This window comes from Rhinolophus ferrumequinum, chromosome 11 (assembly GCF_004115265.2).
Source record: "Rhinolophus ferrumequinum isolate MPI-CBG mRhiFer1 chromosome 11, mRhiFer1_v1.p, whole genome shotgun sequence".
Taxonomy (NCBI): domain Eukaryota; kingdom Metazoa; phylum Chordata; class Mammalia; order Chiroptera; family Rhinolophidae; genus Rhinolophus; species Rhinolophus ferrumequinum.
In genome coordinates this window covers 72140041-72163156 of record NC_046294.1, presented here as the reverse complement: position 1 = coordinate 72163156, position 23116 = coordinate 72140041, and the positions used below count along the sequence as shown (strand labels likewise).

General features: G+C 38.7%; 1 protein-coding gene across 1 annotated transcript; it reads left to right on the top strand.

The window, feature by feature from the left end:
- Positions 1–198: 198 nt before the first annotated feature.
- Positions 199–12619, top strand: MMP27 (matrix metallopeptidase 27). The gene is made up of 10 exons (XM_033120870.1): positions 199–326; positions 1143–1381; positions 2545–2693; positions 2784–2912; positions 7718–7879; positions 8060–8180; positions 9700–9830; positions 10586–10745; positions 11303–11406; positions 12369–12619. The coding sequence occupies exons 1-10, from the start codon at positions 225–227 to the stop codon at positions 12602–12604; spliced, it is 1533 nt and encodes a 510-aa protein (XP_032976761.1). The 5' UTR covers positions 199–224; the 3' UTR covers positions 12605–12619.
- Positions 12620–23116: the final 10497 nt, after the last annotated feature.

Below are 23116 nucleotides of genomic sequence, written 5' to 3'. Positions count from 1 at the left end.
CTTCATCTTATATTTTATTCAGTAATGAAGAGTAGCTCTGCAGATCATGATTGCAAAATCAATTCAACCTAAAAAAAGAAAAGCGTATCATGACATACTTCGTGGCAAATGTCCTTTTTCTGTTATTAATTAAGTGATGATACAAGCCAATTCATGCCACGTCTCACTATTGTTTTCTAAATTCTATGCAAACAGAGCCAGGCTTCAACTGAAGAGAGAGAGGAATGAAGAGCCTTCTGCTTCTATTTGTGCTTTTAATCACATTTTCTTCCGTGTATCCTACAGACCGAAAGATGGAAGATGAAGAAAACATGCACCTGGCTCAGGTACTGGCTTAATAAATGTTATTAATGACTATAAATAAAAAAATCATTTTGTTGGTTGTCTTAGGACTTAAAAAGACAGCAAATTCCTAGAAAAGAGTCCTGTAAGACTCTTTTGTGAGAAGCAGCTGCTTTTCATTTTCCTATCTCTAAGGACATCAAGGAATTGTGTGAGGGGTGGAAAGTGGGGGTGCAAAGGGGGAAAGGCGGGATTTGCCACAACTTTAAGCAATGGTAACAAGTGAGGAACTAGTGAGAGAAGAAAGGGGCCAGCCCTGCAAGAAGTGGAGATCCATCTAAAAGCATTTCTAGACCAGCCAGGAGGCTCCAACTATAATTTGGAGCCCCTTATATGTTGATTTGGACACTCCCTCTAAAAAGCAGTTCAGTTAATTTGCTACAGTTGGTTAAATCAATTGAATTTATACAAAATGAAAAATCACCTATCTCTTCTAGAATTTGTTTCAAAGAAACACCAAAATAAAACTAACAGTAAAAATATGTAAGATATGTGATATTTTGACACATAGAAGAAGCTTAATTCTCCTTTGTGGAGGTTTGGAGTTTTATGGGCTGAGTGGTTTGGCTAATTCGAGTGACACGTAGCTCAACCAGCTCTTGGAATCTGAAAAAAAACAGGGTGATTCCTTTCTTTCCTCTTTGTTTCCTTCCGTTCTTCTTTCCTCCCTCACTCCTTCCTTTTCCTTATTACTTATTTTCCCTGCCTACTGCCAAAAAATATTTCAGACAATTTTGTTTTATCCTGTGATGGAGATTTGCTCTCCAGTAGTCTGTGCCTTATTTTGTCTTTTTGGTCAGGTGTATCTCAACCAGTTCTACTCTCTTGAAATAGAAGGGAGTCATCTTGTTCAAAGCAAGAACAGCAGTCTCATAGACGGCAAACTTCGGGAAATGCAAGCATTTTTTGGATTGACAGTGACTGGAACACTGGACTCAAACACTCTTGAGGTCATGAAAACACCCAGGTGTGGGGTTCCTGATGTGGGTCAGTATGGGTACACACTCCCTGGGTGGAGGAAATACAACCTCACGTACAGGTAATACGACTGCAAACTTATTTCCTTCTATACCAAAAAAAAAAAACCCCAAAAAATAAAAAAACAAAAAAAGAACAAGAAAAAATAAAACAAAACAAAAACAAAAACATGAATATATCCTCCAAAGAACAAAAATAGTAATAGTTTCTTTTACTGCACACTTCCTATGCACATGGCACCTCAAAGATTTCATTTATTCATCCTCCCAACAAACTTGTGATGTAAGCACACAGAGAAACTGCAACAAAAGTTATTTACCATGATACAAAGCTCTTACCAGCAGACTGGCTATGGCAGGTCTGCTCTAACCTCTAACCTCTGCCACCTCCATGTAAGCTCAGGACCAGAAGTACTGCCATCTGATTGCACATGCTTGAAGGTACAGATGAAATGTGCTCAAGAGAAAAGAGGGAGACCTTAGAGCACAACCAATTCATGTTAGAGACGTGTGTGAGTTAGAATTATCAAATCTCAGATGGACCCTGAAAGGAAGTATGGCGTTTGCTCCCGGGCATCTCCGTGAAAGGGAGCTGGCTCATTGGCAAAAAGAGTATGAAGTGTTCCTGTGACCTAACCCAGAGTGAATGACCTTGATTATCTCTCTAGAGCCCTCATGACTGGCCCTAAAGAGTCTTTCTGATAGTTCTTCCTTCATCTTACTGAGTCTTAAGGATTGAGATAAAAATAGGTTTAACAAAAAAGGGAATATAAACAAGAAGAAAATCTTCCTGAGAAACTAACTCTTTGTGGCTCTCCAGTGAGACTCTTAACATGTGATGCATGCATAAGACTGATTTTCATAAGCCATTTGAGAAAATAAATCTCAGTTCTTTTTAGAACATTTATAATACAGTCATATACACAGCAAACACATACCTGAGACTAATGCTCTCCCACTTAGTGTGTGATCTTAGGGAAGTCATTTAACCTCTTTGAGTCTTATTTGTTAAAGTGTTATAATACTACCTGATTAATAGGGCAGATGAGAGAATTGAAAAAGTACTTTATTTAAATAGTAAAGTATTATATAAATGTAAGAATAGCACCATAACAAAAGTTAATGCAGTATATGGTTAATAAGAGAGAAATGCTTTTCTTTTTGTAGTATGTGTGCATACATGCATGTATAACCACCAAATGACATATTTTTGTTAATTGTTAAGAATTGTGAACTACACTCCAGATATGGCACGAGCTGACGTGGATGAAGCTATCCAAAAAGGTTTAGAAGTATGGAGCAAAGTTACTCCACTAAAATTCACTAAGATTTCCAAGGGGATTGCAGACATCATGATTGCATTTAGGACCCGAGGTAAGGTTTTCAACAGAGAAAACTATGGCTATTTTCATCTCAGGAGCTTTGAAGAGGCTGATTTTTTTCTTCTTATCAACTGTATCTTAGTCCATGGTCGGTGTCCTCGTTATTTTGATGGCCCCTTGGGCGTCCTCGGCCATGCCTTTCCTCCTGGTCTGGGACTGGGTGGAGATACTCACTTTGATGAGGATGAAAACTGGACCAAGGACGGAGCAGGTAAGCCCAATTTTCTTTATAAACAAAATGTTATTATTCTAAAGAATCCCTAAAAAGAATAGCTTCGCAATTACGAGTAGTTGCTTCTTACTTCCCAATTTCCTCACAATTTACCATATTTCAAGATGACACTGATGGAAATGTTTACTATCTATTCAGACAATTGTGCTTATACAATTCAGAGCCTTATCCACACAACACGCTCATAAAGTTGCTAATCCTGTTATGATCAGAGCAATCTTCACTTACTCATACATTCATTCGTGCACTCACAGTGCCTGAAGTTTCACCGTGTGTCTGGAACTACGCAAGGTGTTGCACGAACCACAGCATTGTACTATGAAAGTTCCAGCCCTTCAGAGGTTAATGATCTGTGTATGTATAAGGTCTAGACGTACATACCACCTTCATGGCAGGATATGCTATACGTTGTATCAGCAGTAGAAGTCATCTGTGGGTATGAATTGGAAGAAGATTCTAGGGAGGTGGTAATTTTGAGTTAGTGATTGAAGGACGGTGTGTGGGTTCATGGCCTATACAGGTCTATTTACAAGCATGAACTTCCTCTTCTGACTCTTTACCCATCTGCCAAGGAATTAGACATAATCTTTATATTTGACCTCCTTAAGAACAACTGGGTTGATTTTTTTCCTCCTAAAGGGCCTGCTTGACACTAAAATAAGAGATATTTTATTACTTTTTAAACAAAACAAAACAAAACTTTACTACACTAAAATTGTGTGCATCAAACAAAGGAGCTCAGTAGATTCTCAGGTTCTCTCCACTCTTTTTTTCCTATCATTGACAACAGTCATCTTAGGTCTTGCATCTGGTATCCAGGGTTCCAGGAAAGCAGAGATGGTGGCTCTGATGATGGGTGGTGTACGGGTCACCCTTCATTCCTGCCCAAGTAACTCCAGATAGTCTGTAGGTCAATTTTATAGTTTCTTCAAAACTGAAAGCCGGTGACACAAAATGGTTCATGGCCACGCATTGCTAAGATTGCAAGATGTGACGCAGTTCTTTTTCCAAGGGCTAGTGATCAAGGAGGGTAAATGAGTTAGTACTGGCTGGACTTGAGGCACCAGGGGAAGTCTGGGGGTGGTTACTGCCATTGCCACATAAGTGAGCATCACCGACAAGAGGATGAAGGAGATAGGGTGACACCATCATCTAAATGACAGAGGAGTTGAATGGACTATTCTTGTTGTGTGTCTTCTGCTGAGACACGTTCCAATACTTCTTTGGATCTGGCCTAAAGGCAGGTGGATATGTTCAACGAAGCAGTTATAGGAAATATCCTAATGCTTGCCAAAATCAAGACGACTTCTCTTGCTTGGTCAGGCTTTACTTTCATATCTGGAGGCAGAGATTAATCAAGGACTTCACTGTCCTTGTATCCCTATTAAATCCAATACTTAGTAGTAATTATTATTGTCTACACAGCTGTAAACCGTCTGCCAAGAGGGAGGTGTGATGCAGATTACGAAAAAGTCCAAAGAATTCTGAGCCCCAAGTTGGCAAAACTTTCTTGAGCTAGGTAGAGGATAAATGGAGCCTTCCACAGAGTTCTGGGTAGATTACCAAGCAACAGAACCCAAATGGGTTGTCTTCTAACTGCTTTAGTACGTTCCCTCAAGGTATAAATTGTGGGCCCCGGGAAACACCCAACTGTATGACTCTTAGCTCAGTGACATAAAAGGGAAAATGTCACCCTGCTTGCTAATTAAAAACAGGAAAAAATCTCAAGCAAACGTAATTTCCAATCACATGAGGATTTTTTAATATAAAATGTGACAATAATGTATGATATATGATAACCTCTGTTCCTAGAATGTGTAAACTCTGTCTGGGAAAAGGGCGCAAAAGTCTTAGTATAACTTGCTTCCGAGCAAGAGACAACAGTTGTCTCCTCATCCCACTGCTTCTTGCGAGAAGGACAAGTCATTGCATGGTGATGGCGGAGGGGTTTGAGCACATATAGTAGAGATTTTCCCAAGAATCTCCCAAAGGGAGGCCAGTGTCAAGCCTGTATGTGAATATATTTGTGTTACACATACACATGCACTAAACAACTGAAACAGGACTTTCAGATGTGACAGAGGCAGTGCTGTGATGTGGAAAGAGCGACAGTCTGTGGTTTGGCCGACTCTGGGCTTCCCCATTTACTACCTGAGGGACCCTGGGCAAGTTAATTTTCTTACTCTCCATTTCTTTATCTATAAAATAAGGCTAAGAACGCCATTCTTGCAGGAAGGTGACACAAATTACCCGTACTAAAGGTGAAAACACCTTGCAAAGCACTCGCCCTTAGTGAACATTCAGAGTATTTGACATTGATGATTATGCTGATGATTACTAGTATTGATGATGATGACGACTGAAGTGATTTTCAGGCACAGCAATAAATATTCACAAAGGTACCAGTGTATAATTTATCTATTTAGTTACATCTCCAAGAAGGCAGAGATGTGATCATTGTCCTCCGATCAGATACGGCCTGTAATATTGTCAGCACATGATAAATGCTCTACAAATATTTGGTAAATGAAGTGATTCAACAATCTATTACTCAACATCTACTGTGACCCAGGCTCCATGATAGAAACAGAGTATACAATGGTGTACAAGACACAGGCCATGCTCTCCAGGGCTTTACAGTCTAGGGATACGCACACAAATGGCAATTCAAATCAGTACGATCAACACAGGGATAAAGGAAACAATGGCAATATAATAGGAGCACATCAAAGAAATTCCGACCCAAATACAGAGGCCAGGGGAGGAAGTGATGCCAAACCTGAGAACTGAAGCCTAAGCCGGAACTCAGAGGGAATAAAGAGTGTTCCAGGCAGAATAAACCAACCTACTCAAGTATTAAAATTATGGTGGATGAGAAGGCTGAAACAGTGAATAGGATACAGATAATAGAGGGTCTTGAAGGCCAGGATAAAAGTTTGGGCTTCATTTAGATGACCTAAGCTTGAATCCTTTTTTTTCAAAGAGTTACTTGTTCCATCCCTGTCTGAAAGCTCACCCAGTAATCCTGCCAGCCAGACAAGGGGCAACAGCAAGGGCCAGAGCAGAAAAGCATGAAAGACCATGAAATAAGCCATTGCCATTCCATGTGTGTTTTGTGCAAATATCACTGGACAAGTTTCCATCATGTAAGTCCCAGTCTTTTCCCTAGGACCCATAGGCTCAGTTGCAAGTCCAAGAACATTCTATTGTATTCACAACCTTAAAGTCTAGTGGAAGGGACAGAAATAAAAAGGAATTCCACCATGCCTGGTAAGACTTCTGGTATGGATAAGTACAGGTTATACTATGGTCTTGTATAGGAGGCACATCTAACCATTCTTTCATCCAAATAAACACGTTGATACCTAGCAACCATTATTAAGCACCCACCATTAATAAGCTGCTTAGCAGTCACCAAGAATAAAAGATAGTTGACACATGGTCCCTGTACTGAAAGGGTGCACAGCTTGATGACAGAAATAGACAATGCCTAATGTCTTATGTGCTATGACACAATCAAGCACTGAGTCTACAGAAGCCCAGAGAGGGGCATTTAACTCAGTCGGGATAAGAGCTGGGGGGATAAGGGAAGCCTCCTGAAGGAGATGACTCCAGAGTGCATTCCTGAGGAATAAGTAGGATTGCTACACTAAAGGGGGGTGGGGAGAGGTAATATTCTGGACAGAAGGAATGGAGATATTAAGACAGAGATTATAAAAAATATGGCATAGGCGAGAAATGCAAATGATTCAATATGGCTAGCTCATGGAATATGAAAATAAAAGATGAGGCTGGAAAAAAATGCAGGGAGTAGATCATGGAAGGGCATGTTATGGTATTTGAATTTTATCCTACAGCCAATGGAGAACCTCTGAAAAATATTAAGTAGGAGGAGCACGATCACATACAGCACAGCCTAGCAACAACCAACGCTGGCAGCTTCAATTTTTTAAATACTAGCCATTTCTGAGACACCTATTTACCACAACTTGTTTATTCTGGGTTATATTTCTCCATGATGTAACTGATATCAATTATTAGTGTTGAAATATTTTTCATATAAATATTTTTCATATGCATACGAGGTCTGACAATTAAGTTCGTGAACTTGTTGCACCGATGTGGCTGACTTTTTTTGATATCAGGGGGATTATTCATTATGAATTTGTACCAGCTGGACAAACAGTTAACCAGCTTTACTATTTGGAAGTGCTGAAAAGGCTGCGTGAAAAAGTTAGACGACCTGAGCTTTTCACCAACAATTCACAGCACTTGCATCACGACAATGCACCAGCTCACAGGGCACTGTCTGTGAGGGAGTTTTTAGCCAGTAGACAAATAACTGTATTGGAACACCCTCCCTACTCACCTGATCTGGACCCCAATGATTTCTTTCTTTACCTGAAGAAAAAGGAAATATTGAAATGAAGACATTTTGATGACATTCAGGACATTAAGGATAGTATGACGACAGCTCTGATGGCCATTCCAGAGAAAGAGTTCCAAAATTGCTTTGAAGGATGGAATAGGCATTGGTGTTGGTGCATAGCTTCCCAAGGGGAGTACTTCAAAGGTGACTGTAGTGATATTCAGCAATGAGGTATGTGGCACTTTTTCTAGGATGAGTTCGCAAACTTAATTGTCAGACCGCGTATAAGAATTATCTGCTGTATGGCAAGCCATTTCTTCTTTCCTCTTAGTTACTTCCTAATCTTAGATGTAACCATTCTCCTTTTGAGATGAGGAGTAACTCATCTACTCCTGTTTTCCTTGTTTTTATTAAGGATTCAACTTATTTCTTGTGGCTGCTCATGAATTTGGTCATTCACTGGGGCTCTCTCACTCCAATGATCAAACAGCTTTGATGTTCCCAAATTATGTCTCCCTGGATCCTAGCAAATACCCACTTTCTCAGGATGATATCAATGGAATCCAATCCATCTATGGTGAGCAACATCATAAATACGAATATACATGAACTAAATAGGAAGTTTTCCAGGAAGGAAGCTGAGAAAATCACTTCATGAAATATTATCATGAAGAAAATATTCACTTTGGTAAGATCCTCCTGTAGGTATTTCCACATGCCGTCTTGATTCACTGTGGTATTTCTTTTCTTATCAAAGGAAGTCTGCATAAGGTACCTGCTAAGCCAAAGAGACCCACCGTACCCCATGCCTGTGACCCTGCTTTGACTTTTGATGCTATCACCACTTTCCGCAGAGAAGTAATGTTCTTTAAAGGCAGGTAAACCCATTCCCTTAAATACCTTAACTTCCTATGGAGATTTTTCTTTTCAAGAGATTTCAGGATAAAGAAGGCGTCATAGGGATTGTTAAAAAAAAAAAAAGTGTGCTTTTTTTTTCTTTCATGTTGTAACCGCCCATACTGTTCAAATGTTTTACTATGTGCATATATCTCTTACCTGTCTGATAAATTGATTTTTGAATGTTTTTAAGCAAATTTTAAAATTGCCATCGTATTATATAAGAAGGTGAAGTGGAGTCTACTTTCAGTGACTTCCTAGCTTAAAGAACACACCAATCCCAGTGGTGTGTTGGAGCTGACATATGCCATTTCAAGATCCAATTGTTAAATTTTCAGTTCACATGGCTTTGGTAGTTTGAAACTGGCCATTGTTGGAGTGTTTACACTCTGGAAATCAGCAGATAAAAAAAAAAAATGAGGAATTTTTCTTACCTGCAGTCAGTTGTTAAACACATATCAGCAGACCATTCCTTAATGTTGCATTAATAAAGTGTTAATTATAGTAGGAAATCTCTTCTCACACTATGTATAATTTGTTGGACTTAAATTGCAGCATGGTGTGTTAGTTATGTATATACCATAACCATTTTTTTAGAACAACGTATCAGGACATATACCATCTGACAAAGATATAAAGGCAAAAGAAAAGAATGTTTGAAATCAGACTCCTTTCAACTGGCACTATAATGACATACTATCACTTTTATGCTCCTAACAGCAGAGGTGACAGACCACTTGTCAGGGAAGGGTTGCCAGCATGGGAAGGGGAATAAAATATAAGGATTTTTTCAAGTCTCATTCATAGACTCAGAACTTTACAGCCAGAAGGGAAAATGTTTTGTCACACCAGCGATAACATTTCTTCATTCTAGCAAACATTGGCACTAGGGTTTCCAGGCGGGAATTCCTACCCGTTCTCAGGAAATTTTTTTGCTTTCCCGTTCCGGAATCCCGAGATATAAACTGTTTTCTGTCCTCCATGATGAATCGTTTCCACAAAGTGAAGGCCGATACTACCAACCACCTGGGTTCAAGGAGCCGATTTTCCCGATTTCCCGACCGACTTTTCTTGGGATTCAGGAACGGGAAAGTGAAAAAAATTCCTGAGAACGGGCGGGAATTCCGCCTGGAAACCCTAATTGACACCAGCAAGTTCTTAGAAGGCTTGGTGCTGGTTTAGAATGTTTGAGTTTTGCTGCTTTGGCAAAAATGAGGCCATTGTACGTACTGAGTACTGTTTATGGGATTTCCATGGATAACTTTCTACTCTAAGTACCCAAGTGAGTGAGCACAAAGGCACGTCCTGACCTTGGCAGTCCGAAGGGTAGAACTAAACTCACACCCCCCCTACATTTGCCGAGGGAAATTGTGTTAGTGCTGTAAATTATTTGAGGAGTATATCAGCCAATTAGATCAAAGACAAGCCTCAGTTTGCAATGCTGTCATTGACATAGATATGTATAGGCTGTATGTGTAAAGTGTTTTTTCTGTAACACAGGAACCTATGGAGGATCTATTGTGATATCACCGATGTTGAATTTGAATTAATCTCTTCATTCTGGCCATCTCTGCCAGCTGATATTCAAGCTGCATATGAGAACCCTAAAGACAAAATTCTGGTTTTTAAAGGTAACTTTTTCCATCATGATTTCCCCATTCCCAGCCCATATGCCTGAACTTAGGTTCCTGTCATAAAGAATAACTATCCAGGGATTCTCTGTGGTTGTGAAAAGAAACACCATCCCAATTACACAGGAGCTTTAAAAACACAGTATGACAGAAACTAAAAGACAGTCTTTTTTCTGCCAAATAAAAGTATCCCATCTCTCTTTTATATTCCCTTTTTGTTCTACATTCCCAGAATTGGCAAATAAAAATACAAGATGCTTTGAATTTGAGATAAATAATTTTTAGTATAAATTATTTTTAGTAAATATTGCATTTTGGATATACATATACCAGAAATTAGTCATTGGTTATTTGATATTCAAATTTAACTGGTATCTTACATTTAATTTAGCAACACTATTTTTCATAAGAATTTTATCAGATTACTTGTCGTTGAGAACACTTGGGTGCTAAAATTTAGGAGAACATGTCCAGACACACTTATTTCTTTTGTCAGAGTTAGAAAAGCAATCGGTACAATGAAACCAATTGACACGGGTATGCACACTATTAATCATAGGTATATATTATTTGTGTAATATTAATGATATAAGCAGCTAAAGAAAGTGGTAAGAATAAATGGAGACATAAGATTACTACATCTCTAATATTGAACCTAAGAGGAACTAGGCATCTAATTATTTTCAAACTTATTAAGACATCTATTTCTCACTCTAGAAAATCGATCATAAGGTAAACCCTTTCTCTCTTTCTAGATGACAATTTCTGGATGATCAGAGGATATGCTGTTTTGCCAGACTATCCCAAATCCATCTATACGCTGGGCTTTCCAAGATATGTGAAGAAAATTGATGCAGCTATTTGTGACCACAACACAAGAAAAACCTACTTCTTTGTGGGCAATTGGTGCTGGAGGCAAGTTTACAAAAAATTGATTCCTTTCTCTTATTCTGGAGAAAAATATTCACATAGCATCACTTTAACACAAAGATAAAACTAACCTATAATCTTAAAATCAATTATGTTGAAGGCAATTTCAGGTAGATGACATTCATCAAACCAAAGACTGTTTTAATGAGTCCAAAGATCTTTCTCTTACTTAAAAAACAAAGATAAGATAAAATAATAAAGCTGGCAATGTCAACCAAATTGCCAAAGACACAAACATATCCAGTCAAAATCTATGAAAGCTCCAAGCTGAGCCCTCACTTTGGTTTAATATTTCCTCAGAATAACATCAATCTGACAAATGATGAGGTTTTTTTCCTTTATTGGTTCTTGTTTTCAAGACACTATAAATGATTCAACAAAACATAATCTTTGCCATACTTTTTTTATCATTGATCCAAATAGTTTTCCTCTACTTGGCTTACTTTTTCTCCACATCACTGCTTGGCTCCAAGCTGGGCAGTAGAATAATTAAGCTCCCAAAGCAAAGAACCCCTGGAAACTTTTGAAATCCATGTATCCAGGTATGACGAAGTGACCCAGAGCATGGACAAAGGGTACCCAGAGAGAGTGGTAAAATACTTTCCAGGAATTGGTGTCCGAGTTGATGCTGCTTTCCAGCATAAAGGTAAGTATCAAGACCTAAACTCTTAGGATACTAGAAGATTTTATAAAAGAAGACAACACAGAAACTTAAATGTTTCCATTTTAATGTAATTTTACTACTCTTGAGTACATGTAATAATACATTTTAATCCTGTGGACATCATCATAAGCTGAGTCAGTAAGTCCTGAATTGTATTCTCTGTTACACCATTTTAAATCCATGCAGCAAGTACCAAAATTAGTTTTACTTCTCATTGATCCAAGATACCTCCTAAAAGATACCCCCTGAAGAGTTTTAAATGTAAAAAATGACTAAGCACATAACCTGAACAATAATTCTCAACCTATAATGTATATAGTTTAATATACATTAATATACATTAGGGTTTGTGCGTGAAACTACAAATTTTTCAGAGTTTCTGAGGCCGTGGTATTATGGGTGAGATCCAGGAATCTACAGTTTTAAAAGAACCTCAGGCAATTAAATGTACCGGTCCACCTACTATTATCTTTAAAGACAATGGCCTAGACCATGGAGTATACAGGAGTTCAAAAAGGTTTTTGAGGTATACAACCTTTTATTCCAATGATATCAGACACAGAACCTCAAAACCTAAAATGGGTAAAGTAAAACACATCTAAGTAAATGAGGATGTAAGGCCCGAGGCCATACCCATGGGGACCTTCTTCTCCCCCTCACTGAGACATTTTTGAGAGCTAGTGAGAACGTCTGGCATAAACCAGTCCGGCTGAAAAGATAGTAAGCCCCTTGAAGTTCATGTTTTATACCTTAGCTTCTTCCTCGGAAATAAAAATAATAATATTTCTCATGTAATAGTAATAAAATTAAATGTATTTATATATCACACAAGTTTCTTTTCTTTCCATAATGTTCAATGATTTTATTCTATATTCATAAAATTAAAAAGTATGGAACCATTATACAGTTGTGCAAGATAACTAATCATGATTTTCTCTCTCTAGGATTCTTCTATTTCTTCCGTAGATCAAAGCAATTTGAATATGATCCTAAGACAAAGAATATTACCCGAGTGATGAAAACCAATACTTGGTTTCGATGTAAAGAACCATTAAACTCATCATCTGATTTTAGTACCAGCAAGGAAAAAGTAAATTCAAGAGGAGTGGAGATGTTTTATCATAAAAATTTAAACTTGCTTATTTTCAGTATTGTTCATGTGCTGGAAAAAAAACTATAACTATCAATAAATTCATAGCCCTAAAATAAACCTCAAGAGGTCTTTTACTCTGAATTCTGCTTCAAAGTAGAATAAAACTATAAGAGCAAGTTACCAGGCCTGTCATCAATATCTATTGGGTAAAGATTCAACAGTTATTTTGAGGTACCTGATTCTTTTTGCAGGAAGTTATTATGTAATAAACAAAACTCTCACTGTACTTTAAGCCTATTTTATACTTTGTGGACTTGAAGAAGTAAGCCATGTGCCTTATAATAATTAAATATTGAAGACATTTATTAAACCAATGTTTAGCATTCTATTTTGTCTGGACCTTTAAAGTTGGAGAGGCCCAATAAACTGCATCCCTCATCCAAACCCACATTCTGAACCCACTGAGAAATAACACACAGTTGGGAAAGCAAACTCTCACTTTTCTTACTGATAAAGCTGATATTGGAGAATGTATCTGGGCAAGCAAGTTTCCTAATGTCAAATTCTAGAATGAGACATAGTTACACACAAATCATGGAAAGAATTGGAAATCACCAAGCCTCTCCAAGATTGTGAGCTCCATATAGGCTGAGCGCAGCCCAAAGAGAAAAAAACAAGGATGGAGCTATATATGCCCAGTTTCTATTCCCAAATTGACCAATTAAATAAGGTATTCCACCTGCCAAAGACAGGAGTGACAGCCTAGAGAGATGCAGGAAGGGTTATATAAGAGGTGATCCCCCAACAATTAAGGAACTAGCAGGAGTAGGAAAGTAGTGTTCCCTGCAACCGCACAAGCATAGATCCTTAGAGAGTTTAAAATCAAGACTTTTTGCACATTGATCTCACATACTAGAAATGTAGAGGTTTCCTCCCTGTGTTTGAGATATAAGAGTCACCTAAACATAAACCTATACGTGGAAAGTCTCTTTTCTCTTTATTGCACCATGTATTTGCTGAGATTCTAAATTCTTATGGTAGGCTTTTACCTTTACACCCTCAAAACTAAATGCTTAGTAAAGCTCTTCATAAATTTTCTGACCCAGAAGGTGGGAGGTTGTCAGTTGAACCTGATTCTGATAAGGTAATAGACTGACCAGGTGTCAACTGATAGAAAATAAGCACAGAAAATCTCAGAATTCCTACAGCTACTCCCCCTACTCACAAATTTCACCTGAGTTCAGTGTTGCCAAATCCCTAAAAAAGGGGGGTATAGAAAAGATTTAATGTATGTTTGAAACAGGAAGTAAATTTTAAGAAGTACAGTTTAATACCTAGCATGTAGTAGATAGCATGTTAGTCTTTGCAAAAAATAGTGCTGGAATAATCAAATATCCACACACATTTAAAAAAAAAAATTCTCAACCCTACCCCACATGACTCACAAAAATTAACTAAAAATGGGCCTAGACCTCTAATAGAAAAATTAAAAATATAAAACTTCTAGAAGAAAATATTTTTTAAAAATTTGTGACCTTGGATAGATTTTCAGATAGAACATAAAAAACATGAACCATAAAAGAAAAAATCGACAAATTAAACTTTATCAATACTTACAACCTTTGCTCTTCAGGAAACAACATTAAAAGAATGAAAAGTCAAGCCACACACTAGAAGATAATATTTTTCATATGTGTGTGTGTGTGTATGTGTGTGTGATAAAGGACTTGTATCCTGAATATATAAAAAATGCGTATAATGAAAAATAAGATTACAAGCAGCTCAACTTTTTTAAATAGTCAAAATATTTGCTATACGAGTGACAATATAAGAGGTTCAACACCTTTATCATTAGGAAAATGCTAATTAAAACCACAATAAGATACGACAACATACCTACCATATGGTCAAAATTAAAAAGACTGAAAATACCAAGTGCTGACAAGATGTAGAATAACTGGAACTCTCTTAGAGTGCTGGTGACAATGAAAAATGATACAGCCTCTTTGGAAAACAGTTTGACCATTTCTTGTAAAGTTAAACATACTCTTACCATGTGACTCAATAACCCCACTCCTAAATATTTACCCAAGAAAAACGAAACTACACTCACATAAATAGTTGTACATAAACATTTATTTGTGTACATAAACATTTATCATAAGCTTTATTTGTGATAGCTAAAACTTGAAACAACCCAAGTGTCTATCAATTGGTAAATGGATAAACATACTGTGATACATCCAGGTAGTAGGAAACTACTCAGCAACAAAAAGCAACAAAAGACTAATATATATATGCAACAATATAGATGAAGCTCAGAAGTGTTGTGGTAAATGAAAGAAGCCAGACACAAAAGGTTATATATCATTTGATTTCATTTATGTGAAAACTTAGAAAAGGCAAAACCATAAAGATAGAAAGCAGATTGCTGGTTGCCAGGGGCCAGAAGTGAAGGAAGAGACTACAAAGGAATGTGGTATTCTGTAGCACAAATACCTATGATATTATAATCTTTTGAGATTTAAATAAACTTGACTTCCAAAATCCTATGGGGATTCTAAGGCCCTCCACCAAGCACTTGGGTGAGGAGAGGAAACATTCTTATTCTCAATGTCCTTTCACAAACCTAAGTCCTCTTCCCAGCCACTTCTCCCCAGCTTCCAGCCTCCTGTTTCTCTGATTCCCTCCCTGCTTTACCCTCTCTGAGAAACCCAATTTACTATTTGATTACTATTTTTACATATATATTAATCAATTAAGCAGTAACTTTGTTTTGTTGTCTCTTAAACCTGCCACTAGGGCCTCCCCTTTCTTGGAAAAGCTTAAGTAGGTATTTTTTTCTCCTAGAGAAAAGCACCAAAATACGTTTTCACTGTGATTCATAAAGAAGACATTTTGATTTCCCTTTGCTAGCTTGGAGGCTGGGTAAGAATGTGGGCTCTGGATCCAGAATACTTAGACTCTTGGCCCAGTTCCTCCACTGATTAGCTGTGGAACATTGTTCAAGTTACTGACTGCTCTGTGTCTCAGATTCTCCATCTGTGAAATAAGAACAGTAAGAGATCCAGGCTCATAGAGCTGTTCAGAGTCTGAAACAACCCACGTACGACACGTAGGATCAGTACTTGAGGGATAGAAATTGCTCCATAACTGTAAGCCACGATTATTGTAATTAGGTAAGTTAAGAAATGTATCCAAAAGTACAAACAACTGGAAAAACTAGAAGCTGATCTCAGAGTTTCTCAAAATTGAAATCAAGTATGAACCAATTCTTTCTCTGCGGTACCTTACACTTACAGGAACAAATTAACTAGAACAACAAACTTTGTTCCAGTTGGCTGTGTTCTTTCTGGTTTTTTCAAGGGCCTATGACCAAGTCTTGACAGAAAGAAACAGCCTTAAAAACAAGCATGAACAAGACGATGTTGACAATAGTTATTTATTTTGGAAATCTGAGCAGCTGAGATGAAACAGGAATGAATTCACACAGAGAGAATGTGTTTGAATTTCTTCTTGCCTGGGAACAAAGAGAAACTCATCATAACCTTTCTATTGTTCATCATGGGTAAACTCTCCTAAGACTCTCACCTGAATGAATCATTTGTCCCAGAAGAAATGGAATGACTTTTTTTTTTTTTTTTTGGTCTTGAATTTATTTTAAACACGATATGTCTTTAGGCTGGAATTCAATCCCTTGTTTGTCTTCAAATATACAGAATCTTAAAAAGGAAGATCAATGGCTAAAAAATATCTTTATCATACTTCAATTGGTCACAAAATCATAAATGTTAAGTATATATTTACTCACTAGTCAGATACCATTATCCATCTAAAGTTCTTTTTTTTCTGAGCTTTCCATAGGGAAATAAAAATTCAGCTGTTTGTGATATGAATCACTTAGAATACGATTTCTTAGGAGCGGTCAAGAAAATACCAACAAGATAGTCAACACTGACATTAAGACTTCCTTATAGTGGAAAGTTTCCAGAACAGAAAAATGTTTTTGTCTGACCACTATTTATAGTTTCATGCAGTGTTTATTGCTTCATTGACCTCTATAAAGCCAGGTTCGGTTTTAATCTTGAAATTCAATAAATTAATAATTTTCTGTCCATTTACTTCTGAATTGCAGTGTTCAATTTTATTGGTAATAAATAATGCAAGCATTTATTTTCAAGGTTGTGATTGTTTTTGACAAACTGAATTCAGAGTTTCAGGTTTCCTGAACTATTTTTAAAACTTAGAAGCAATAAAAATCAAATAGGGAGCATTTCAACTAGACAAATTCATGGAGATGAAATGGAAATTAAATGAGTCAAAAAGCCCTCAGGAAATACAATACTAAGAATTTGAAGGAATCATATATGAAAATGAGTCATAAATTATAAGGCTCTTCAAATGAATGTGATTTTCTCAGGAGTCTTAGAAAATCTGTTGAGATGGATTTCAACTAAGATGGCATCTTGTTCTTTTTCACATAAATAACATTTACCTTGGTATTGTAATTATTAATCAATCTCATGTATTCAATATATTTGTTAAAGTCCTTTCATAAGTCAGAGGCACTGTCTGTTGAGGCATAGTCTTTCATTCAACAAATATTTACTGAATGCCTACTATGTGCCAGGCACTGTTTTAGGAGCTAGAAACACAGCAGTGAACAAAACAGCAAAGCTTTTGCCTTCAGGAACCCTCTATTCCACTCAAGGTAGAGAAACCACAAATAAACAACTGTAAATATGTCATAAATGCTCTGAGAAAAAATAGAGCAGGTTGTGCCAGTGCTGGGCCTGTTCACCTTCAGATTCCGTCCTCTGTTAAGAACAGGGTGTTGGGTGCTGCCCACTGAGCACAGGCCTCACGGTTAGCCCAGTCGAAGTCAGTTCCTCTGATGGGAGGCACTGAGGGAGGCTGGAAGGCTGGAGGGAGAAGCCAGGATGTCTCTTCCTCTCCCTCCTGTGATAGCATCTGTAGTGGTGGCTGCCTCTTCAGCGCTCCAGCTGCTGCCACAACCACCGTAGTTCCTGCTTTGAGTGCCTTTCTCCTGCCTTCCTGGGGGGAAGAAGACTAGTGGTTTCCCACTGTTTCTAACTTCCGGGTTGCTTCGTTGTCCCCTCTGGCTTCTCAGCCTCTTCCATCATTCATAGAACTAATTTCCTGCATCAAATTCCCCGTTTCAAATACTCAGGATGATTTCTGTTTTCTGGTTGACACTTGACTAATACTTTAAGTAAGGGGATAGGGAGAGTGACAGATAAGGGATGTTTTGGGATGAATTGCATAGAGTTCTTAGTGCAGATCTGAGATCTGAATCTGCAGGAAGTGAGCAAGCAAAAGAGAGCTCCGGGAGGAACAGTTCAGTGCAAAGGCGCTGAGGATCCGTGAAGAAGCTTCTGTGACCAGGGAGAAATGGGGGCAGAGGGTGGAATGAGCGGGAAGGAGATGAAGTTGGAGAAGTGGCAGGGAGACAGATCACGTAAGGCCTTATAAGTGCATTACATAGAGTTTAGATTCTAGAGATATTTAAGAAGAGAAACAATATTACTAACATTACTAAACAATACCACACTATTACTAATTGACTTGTATTTTAAAAGAATCACTCTGGCTGTTCTGAGGACAATAAACTATACCAGAAAAAGAACAGAGACAGGACATCTATTAGGAGGCTACTGCGACAGTAGATGATGGTAGTAGCAGTGAAAAATAGGCTGAGGATGTATTTTGAAGGGTAGGATGACAGGATTTGGTAATTGACTGGATATGTGGTGTGATATAAAGAGAGGAGTCAAGTATAATCTGACTTTTTTTTTTTTTTCCCTGAACAACTGTAAGAATGGAATGTCCGTTCACTGAGATGATCAGATCTGGGGGTAAAACAATTTTGAGGAGAAAACCAAGACATCCAGTCAGCAGGTGAATACATACTTAGGTCTGGAGTTGAGCGGAGAGCCTGAGCATGGGGATATAAATCTGGGAATTGTCATTGTGTAGAGACATGAGATTGGATTAGGTCACCAAGAAATTGAGAACGGATGCCTAGTTATTAACAAATTAGTTATAAACTGTGTTGTACATTTTATTTGACCCCCACAGCAATTCTATTTATGCACATGGGCACGTTCTTCCTGTTGGTGCTCATTCTCCATGCTGTATGCCAGGAGCTGGCTACTTCACCCTGCATGACTTAGCACAACTCCTAAGCCCTTTTAGTGGATTCTCCAAACCAGAACATGGGAGCATCCTGCAGGATGGGGGGAAAGGGGGCAGGAGAGCACAAATTAGAACTCTCAAAAGGACATGTGTCACGTCCTGCACAACAAGAGCTGTGGGAAGCAAGAAGGGCGGCACAGAGTTAAGAAAGACAGGAGCCAAGAGTAGAGTGCAAGCGGGGCCAAGGGACTCAAGTCTCAAGCACTGAGCCCCGATTCGAGCCAAAGCATAACTTTTACTGGTTAACCATTCAGGAGGTAAAGCTTGTTAATCTCAAGATCTGTGAGTTACGTGCCTGCTGGCTGTCTTCCCAAAACTCCCCATAGTGTTCCAGCTTGTACTTTGCCTTCACACACACACTCACAACTCCAGGGGATCCATTGCAGGGGAGGGACCGATATGATTCCATTGGGTCTCAGTTTGCTGAGACATCCCCTCAAGGAAGCTTTACCGATATCTTTCCATATCTTTGCTGAGGCACTCCCTTGTGAAATCCTGGGAAAGGCGCGGGGGAACAAATGGTTTGGCAGCTGTAAGGCAACATGCATGAAATCGTCTGTGTCAACAATGTATACCCAGGTTTTATTTAGCAAACATATGAGAAGAGCATACATTTTTCATTAATGCGGAAAGTTGACAAAATGAGAAAACTTCCGTCATGCCATCTTGATGAGAGACCCATTGTCTGTGATATAGTAGAACTCTGCCTTGCCTCCCAGCTTGAGGGTCTACAAGCTGAGACTCTGGCCTGTGGGCTAGTGACACTTTCTCTTAATAAGCATTGTAAACATTATTGACATTTTTTTCTCTTTCTATATGAATGAAACTTATTTTAAGAAGCTACAAAAAGAATCAAATCAATTCAAAAGTATTATAGTGACATGTCTAAAAACAAACAACAAAAAACACCTCACTTGATCATTTCCTACCTCAGTCCTTGCATTCAAATTAGGAAAACATTCTGCTAACTCCCAGTGGCAAGAACAGTCCATTATCAGAATGGAGTGCCTACCCTGTTTGGAACAGATACCCAAGAGGAAAATGAGTTCCTATATTTTTAAGCCCTTTCCTTCACTTTTAAAGAAAGCTTATCTGTAAGCTAGTCCTATAAATAATCTAAAGAATCATAATAATAGTGACTAGTAATTAAACACAATATGCTAGTTACTTTATGGTATTTCATTGATCCTCATAGCCATCCTATAAGGGTGGGTATTGTTGTATTTTATAAATTAAGAAATGAGATTTAGAGAGATTATTTTTCTTGCCCAAAATCCCTTGAAAAATGTTAGGATCCAAATCCTATTTCATATATTCACATTTTGAATCTTCTCATGGAATACGAATGTCCTAACACTCTATTATGCCTTGTACTCACCATCACTCAAAACAAAGCAAAACTCCCTTGTACACATTTATCTTTTAACCTATAAGAACCTGATTCTCCCGCTCACCCCCCAAACTTGCAGCAGTACCCAGCAGGCTCCATTGCAACGTGTTTTCTGGTTCTTCTGCAATGTGTTTCCCCAAAGTTCTGATTTCATGATTGCTGTGGTTTATTTTCTTAATTTTGTGTAAAGAAAAAAGAAGGAACATGGTACATTCCCATTAAGCAATCCTACAACACACCAAGTGACAAAAGATAGTAACCGATATGATTCCGTAGGGTCTCAGTTTGCTGAGACATCCCCTCAAGGAAGCTTTCCCTTGAGGTAAGCTAAAGGATATCTTTCCATTGGGCCTCAGTTTGCTCCCACTTAAGGCCTCCAGTGGTGCCTGTATCATTCCAAGAAGACATTCTTGCTGAATGAAATTGTCAAAGAGGCTCTGGGGAACCAACTGTGACCCAGCTCTCAGCCCCCAGCCTGGGACTCCCTTATTTCACAGTAATAAAAATAACCAAAAATATTGGCTTGCAAGTTATCTGCATAGAATTTTGTAAGCAAAGTATGACAAAGTAACAATTCAAATTTTGTATTTCACTAATTATTTTTGCATCTATGATCTTATTTGGTTCTCAAGATAACCTTGGGAAGTAAGAAAGAAAATGCTGATGGTAATAAATCTGATGCATCCATTTTATGGAGAAGAAAGCTAAGATACACAATGAGCTGCTAACAACGACGGAATTCATATTTAGATACCCTGGTTAGTGGTTCTGTGTTCTTTTTACTGCACCTCTTTCCTGTACAACATTCTTTACTGTTCCATCTTCTTTTGTTGTTGTTGTTGTTGTTAATTATTTGTTTTTAGTCTTAACTGACCCCTTCCTAAATGTAGGAACTGTGCCTTAGGCATATTTATATTTAGTATAGTGTCTAATTCTTAAAAGGCCTCAGAAATATGCATTAGATTGAAGTAAAGGATCTCACACTTCCAAGATCTTGTTTGGACATGAAGTTCCCTGCATTTATTCCATGAGATACAAAGGTGGGGTGCCAGTGGTGGGTTAGGAACAATAAAATTCAACTCACTGCTTTGTATCATTCAAAGAAGAGGAGCGTTCAGTAAATTTAATATTCAACACTTAAAGACATAACTGCCAGTCACCCCAAGGATTATAAGACCCTGGAAGGAGGCCTTAAGTGGGAGCAAATGTCCACAAAATCACAGAGCAGCAGCTTCCTTAAGATATCACATATACACACAGTCAGTTTGTTAATCTGAGTGATGAAGAAGCTGATGATTTCTAGGGAAGCTACGAGGCCAGTTCTGACCATCATCCAGTTGGTGGGGACAGTCCTGAAGCTCTCCGCACACTGTCTTCCCCTTTCCCCCGACCTGGGCCTCGCTGTTGGCTAATCTCGGTCCCCCCACCCTCAGGCAGAGCCCAGGCTGCGTCCCACCATCTCTCATCCTGAGACCTGCCCACCTTTCTCCTTGGTTGCTGAACCTGGGCTGGGCTGGAGCTGAATTTGGACAGCTGGGCCCTTCTTTTCTTATTACCCATTTCAGTTTTTCATAGCTTTCATCTCACATTGATAGTAGCTTGATGTTAGTTATTTGCTTCAGTCCCTTGAGGGAACTTGAAAGCATCATTGGCTGATGTTGTGCCACTGATAACATCTGGCCTGATTCTTCCACGCCATCTTCTACTGCTGGTACTCTGAAACCTACTCCTCTTTGGAGAGAGGAATGATAACTGAGCTGGGTAAATCTGCAAAGGAAAATCATTTATATCCTTATATCTGTGAAGAAAGGATCACTTTTTCTCCTGGAAAATATAAATTGCATCGAACAGTTTCTTCCTTGAGCAGTAATTCTCAATCCTAGATGCGTGCCTTAGTCAGTCCAGCTGCTATAACACAATACCATAGACTAGGTGGCTTAAACAAAAGACATGTATTTCTCACAGTTTTGGAGTCTGCAAGATCAGGATGCCAGCATGGTCAAGTTCTTGGTGAGGGTTCACTTCCTGGTTATGTCCTCACATGGCCTGTTCAGTGTGTGCAGAGAGAGAGAGAGGGGGGGTGGAGAGAGAGAGAGATCTGTCTCCTCCTCTTTTTATAAGGACATGAATTCCACCATCAGGGCCCTACTCATGACATAATATAACCTTAATTATCTCCCAAAGGCCTGACCTCCACATACCATCACATTGGGAGTTAGGACATTAACATATGAATTTGGGAGGGGGAACACAAACAACACCCAGTCCCTAGCAATGCACACTTATGTGGCGGGCCAGCCGCCACAAATCGAACAGTACCTGAATGGGGGAGTGGGAATGAAAAAAGACACTCACACAAATGATGATGCGGCCGGTCTTCAGTGATCCTGAAGCACCGAGTTTACTTTCCTTTACCAATTTATACCACCTGTGTACGTGCAGCTTAACAATCACGAATGTGCATTACCTCATTGAGAGTAAAATTTTCAACTTTTACATATAAACTACAGACTCACTGAAACTTCCCCAAAGTCATTATCTCAAAGACAAAGCCCACCAATTACCCTGATAATCATCAATGATCTGTGTCCGGGAACTGGCCGTTCCCACCTCATTCCTCAGCAGCTTGCAAGCACCCTCCAGGTGCAGGCAGAGACAATGCCTCAGGAGCTAAAACTGAGCCAGTCTGCAAGGCTTCAGAATAACAAGAAATCATGGCTCCCCACACACTTAGAATCACTTGGAGAGTTTTTTAAATTACCAATAACTGGACTCCTCTGTCCCAGACCAAGTGAAGCAGAACCTCAGGAGGGTGGGGCCTGAGGTTCTCATTTCTAATTAGCCCCCAGATAACTCTGGTCCACAGACTTTCTTTGAGTAGCACTGACTTTCTCAAACAGTGGTTCTCAAATGTTCGTGTGTGTCAAAATTACCTAGAGGGGTTGTTACAACAGATTGTTGGCCCTCACCCCTAGACTTTCTGATTCGGTAGG

Coding starts and splice junctions, on each gene's coding strand:
- MMP27 (XM_033120870.1), top strand. CDS start 225: ATGAAGAGCCTTCTGCTTCTATTTGTGCTTTTAATCACATTTTCTTCC. Junction 7,880..8,059: donor TGGAATCCAATCCATCTATG/GTGAGCAACATC, acceptor TTCTTATCAAAG/GAAGTCTGCATAAGGTACCT. Junction 11,407..12,368: donor TGCTGCTTTCCAGCATAAAG/GTAAGTATCAAG, acceptor TTCTCTCTCTAG/GATTCTTCTATTTCTTCCGT.